Source organism: Morone saxatilis, unplaced genomic scaffold (assembly GCF_004916995.1).
Source record: "Morone saxatilis isolate NCDOM2014 unplaced genomic scaffold, NCSU_SB_2.0 Contig11, whole genome shotgun sequence".
Lineage (NCBI taxonomy): Eukaryota > Metazoa > Chordata > Actinopteri > Moronidae > Morone > Morone saxatilis.
Window position 1 is genome coordinate 8,446,333 of NW_023339663.1, and position 2,789 is coordinate 8,449,121.

At 41.7% G+C, this 2,789-nt stretch overlaps 1 protein-coding gene across 1 annotated transcript in view; it reads right to left on the reverse strand.

The window, feature by feature from the left end:
• homer2 (homer scaffold protein 2) overlaps window positions 1–2,025 on the reverse strand; it is a 27,858-nt gene extending 25,833 nt beyond the window's left edge. The window contains exon 1 of the mRNA XM_035682288.1: window positions 1,568–2,025. Within this exon, the coding sequence (XP_035538181.1) occupies window positions 1,568–1,572 (5 nt within the window). The 5' untranslated portion in view covers window positions 1,573–2,025. The remainder of the gene's footprint in view (window positions 1–1,567) is intronic.
• Between the last annotated feature and the right edge of the window lie 764 nt (window positions 2,026–2,789).

The following is a 2,789-nucleotide window of genomic DNA, read 5'->3' on the forward strand; positions in this document are numbered from 1 at the left end:
AAGATTTTCTCTTTTGTCTTATTAAACAATAAATTGGTGTATTTATGTTAATCTGAAGTGCTGGTTGGTGAGAACGAGCAGTTCAATGACACACTGGGCTTTACGACACGAACACAAGTAGTTATTGACAGAAAATTAACTGCAACAATTTACTAATCGCTTAAGATTTTTTCCTCCAAATGTGAATATTTGCTGGTTTTCTTGATGTTCACTAAATAAATAGCATTTTAAAGACGCCGCCGGAGGCTCGGATAACTTTCTGACTGATTATTTTATAGACTCAGTGATTGAATTAAACACGTCTCTAAGAATGAGCTCTGAAAACGTTTGATTTTTCACTATTTTCTGACACTACAAACTAAAGAATGAGTTGTTTCGTTGTTAAAGTAATTAGAAGATGAATGAAAACCTAAACAAATGGTGAACCGGACAGATGAAATGTCCTGGGAGACGTTTGTTTCTGCCTTTTAAAAGCTGCTCAGTCGAGTTTCACTGCTGGTTGGCACCGAATGAAACCGGGGGACCTGGGAAAAGGAAACTTGTTGCCTTGTTTCCGTCAGTAGGTGTGACCTCTGCCTTGTGGCTGCTCGTCCACTGGGACACTTTCATGACAACAACAACTCCCTCGAGTTTCAAACCTGCTCGATGAGTAATCCAAACTCTGGAGAAGCAGTCAGGACGGTCCAACTGGTTTCTTAAGACATTAAATAAATAAAAAAAACACGTCGATTACTGTTACTGAACAATAATTCTGCTTATATTCACACCTTGGCTCTTATTTTTACATGAATGAAGGTCTGTGTGTGTCGTAGATGGCAGCATCCGTGAAGTTGACGTGAATTAAAACAGGGACGGGTTTGATTTCTGAAACAAAACACACTGAGCTGTCGTTATTGCCACTTCTACGTCAAATAAACACCACATGAACGGGGAGTGGGTCCTCCAGAAAGAAAACTCAGTCACTTATGTAGATGTGAAGACAGCTACTGGTTGCATAACTATGGCATTAAGCCACAGAGTCCACATTCACACCACAGCAGACTATGGAGGCAAAATAATGTACTGTACCTTGTAAACAACAAACACACACACACACAGACACACACACACTCCCAGAAGTACCAGCTCTCCTTATTTGTGGGCAGTGTTGACTCTGCCACCTCCATATCATAATAAAATACCATATTCCTACAGACAACCCCTTCACAACCAGACAGATACTCAATTCACCTGCATGTCTGCTCACAGATTATAAATACATTCGCAATTAATTCAAACAAATATATGAACTCAATCATTCTCACACCTGAAATCGTGAATATCTCACAGCAGATCATAATCCGGCCACGAAAATAATAGTAAATTGTCTTTCTTTAGCTGCCAAAAACACGCACAGGCGAGCGCTGGGGGAACAGACAGTGTAATAATGTGATTTATTCACAGGGTTGACAGTAAAGTGGACAGTTGTGGAGGTATTGTGCCGTATTTCCCCCGCACACACACACATAAAATAACATTTCAGTCAGTGCAGGTGTCATTAGAGGGCAGCGCTTTCTGGATTACTCACCCCATTGCAGCGGACTTGAGGAACAACTCCTTTAATATATATATATATATATTAAAGCTCTATTGGTTGTGGGTTTAGAGGAAAAATTATGTTTTAAAGCGTGGTCAAAGTCCAGGGATGATTAGCGGTCCAAAGAGTTAATTTCCCGTGCGCCAGCCTCGAACAAGTCCTCTCGCTGCTGAGAGACAAATTGAAATGTGAGAGCACTTCTTAGTAAACTCGCTTCACCGGGTTGTCAAGCGCAGTCTCACAGAAAAAACCCTCGGTCATTTCAGGAAGTTTTTGTTTGTTTTTCCCTCTTCAGACACGCCGCATGTTAAATCCGACTTCAGAGAGGCTTCTTCCTGGTGGATTTTTAAGTTAATGTTTGCGTTTGCCCCCCTTTTTGCTTTGCTTTGCTTTGCTTTGCTCGATGCGCAGAGTTTCTTCCTCCCCAGCGGGATTGTGTTTCATTGAAGGGCAGCAGCAGCGACACGGAGCGGCGTCCACCTGCTCACGCTCCTGCCACCCACACTTTAAACAAAAAATAAATAAAAATAAATAAAATGTGGTGTCTGCGGTTTCGGTCGGAGTTTTAGCCCCCCCAAAAAACCGCGAAATAAATAAATAAATTAACAGACCGCGCTGTTACAAAACGACCAACAGCGATACAAACGGTTGCCTAAATTCAGACGTTACTTACATATTTTTAAGGGGGCTGGCAGTTTCAGCAGTTGGCACTTTCTCGTATATCAAGCAAAAATAACTTATAGCAGATGTGTCCGATGAACTTTGCCACTCAATAACATCTTTAACTATATAAATGTGTTTGTAACTCGGGTTTAAAGTCGAGTCAAATAACGGGGTTTTAAACGGTTAGAAAGTGACCGTTGGTTCTGTTTCCAACGGGCAGGTAACGGCCATCAATCACTTTCAGGTGCGCCCGGAACTATTAAAATGAGTTCATTTGTTCCTGTGTGTGTGTGTGTGTCACAATTGTTTGTTAAACAGTCTGACAGCAGCAGGAGGAAGGACCTAGTCGATATCCTCCTTCCACACATTTGGGATGAAGGAGTCTGTCACTGGAAGGAGCTGCTCAGTGCAGTGATCGGTGTCCTGCAGTGGAGACATTGTGAACTGGTAAGATAGGGTTAGTGATACGAGTGATAGGAGGGATAGGATTGGATAATAGCAACACTGTAAAATCAGGTATTAAAGCTAAAGTGATTTAAGAAGAAGAAGA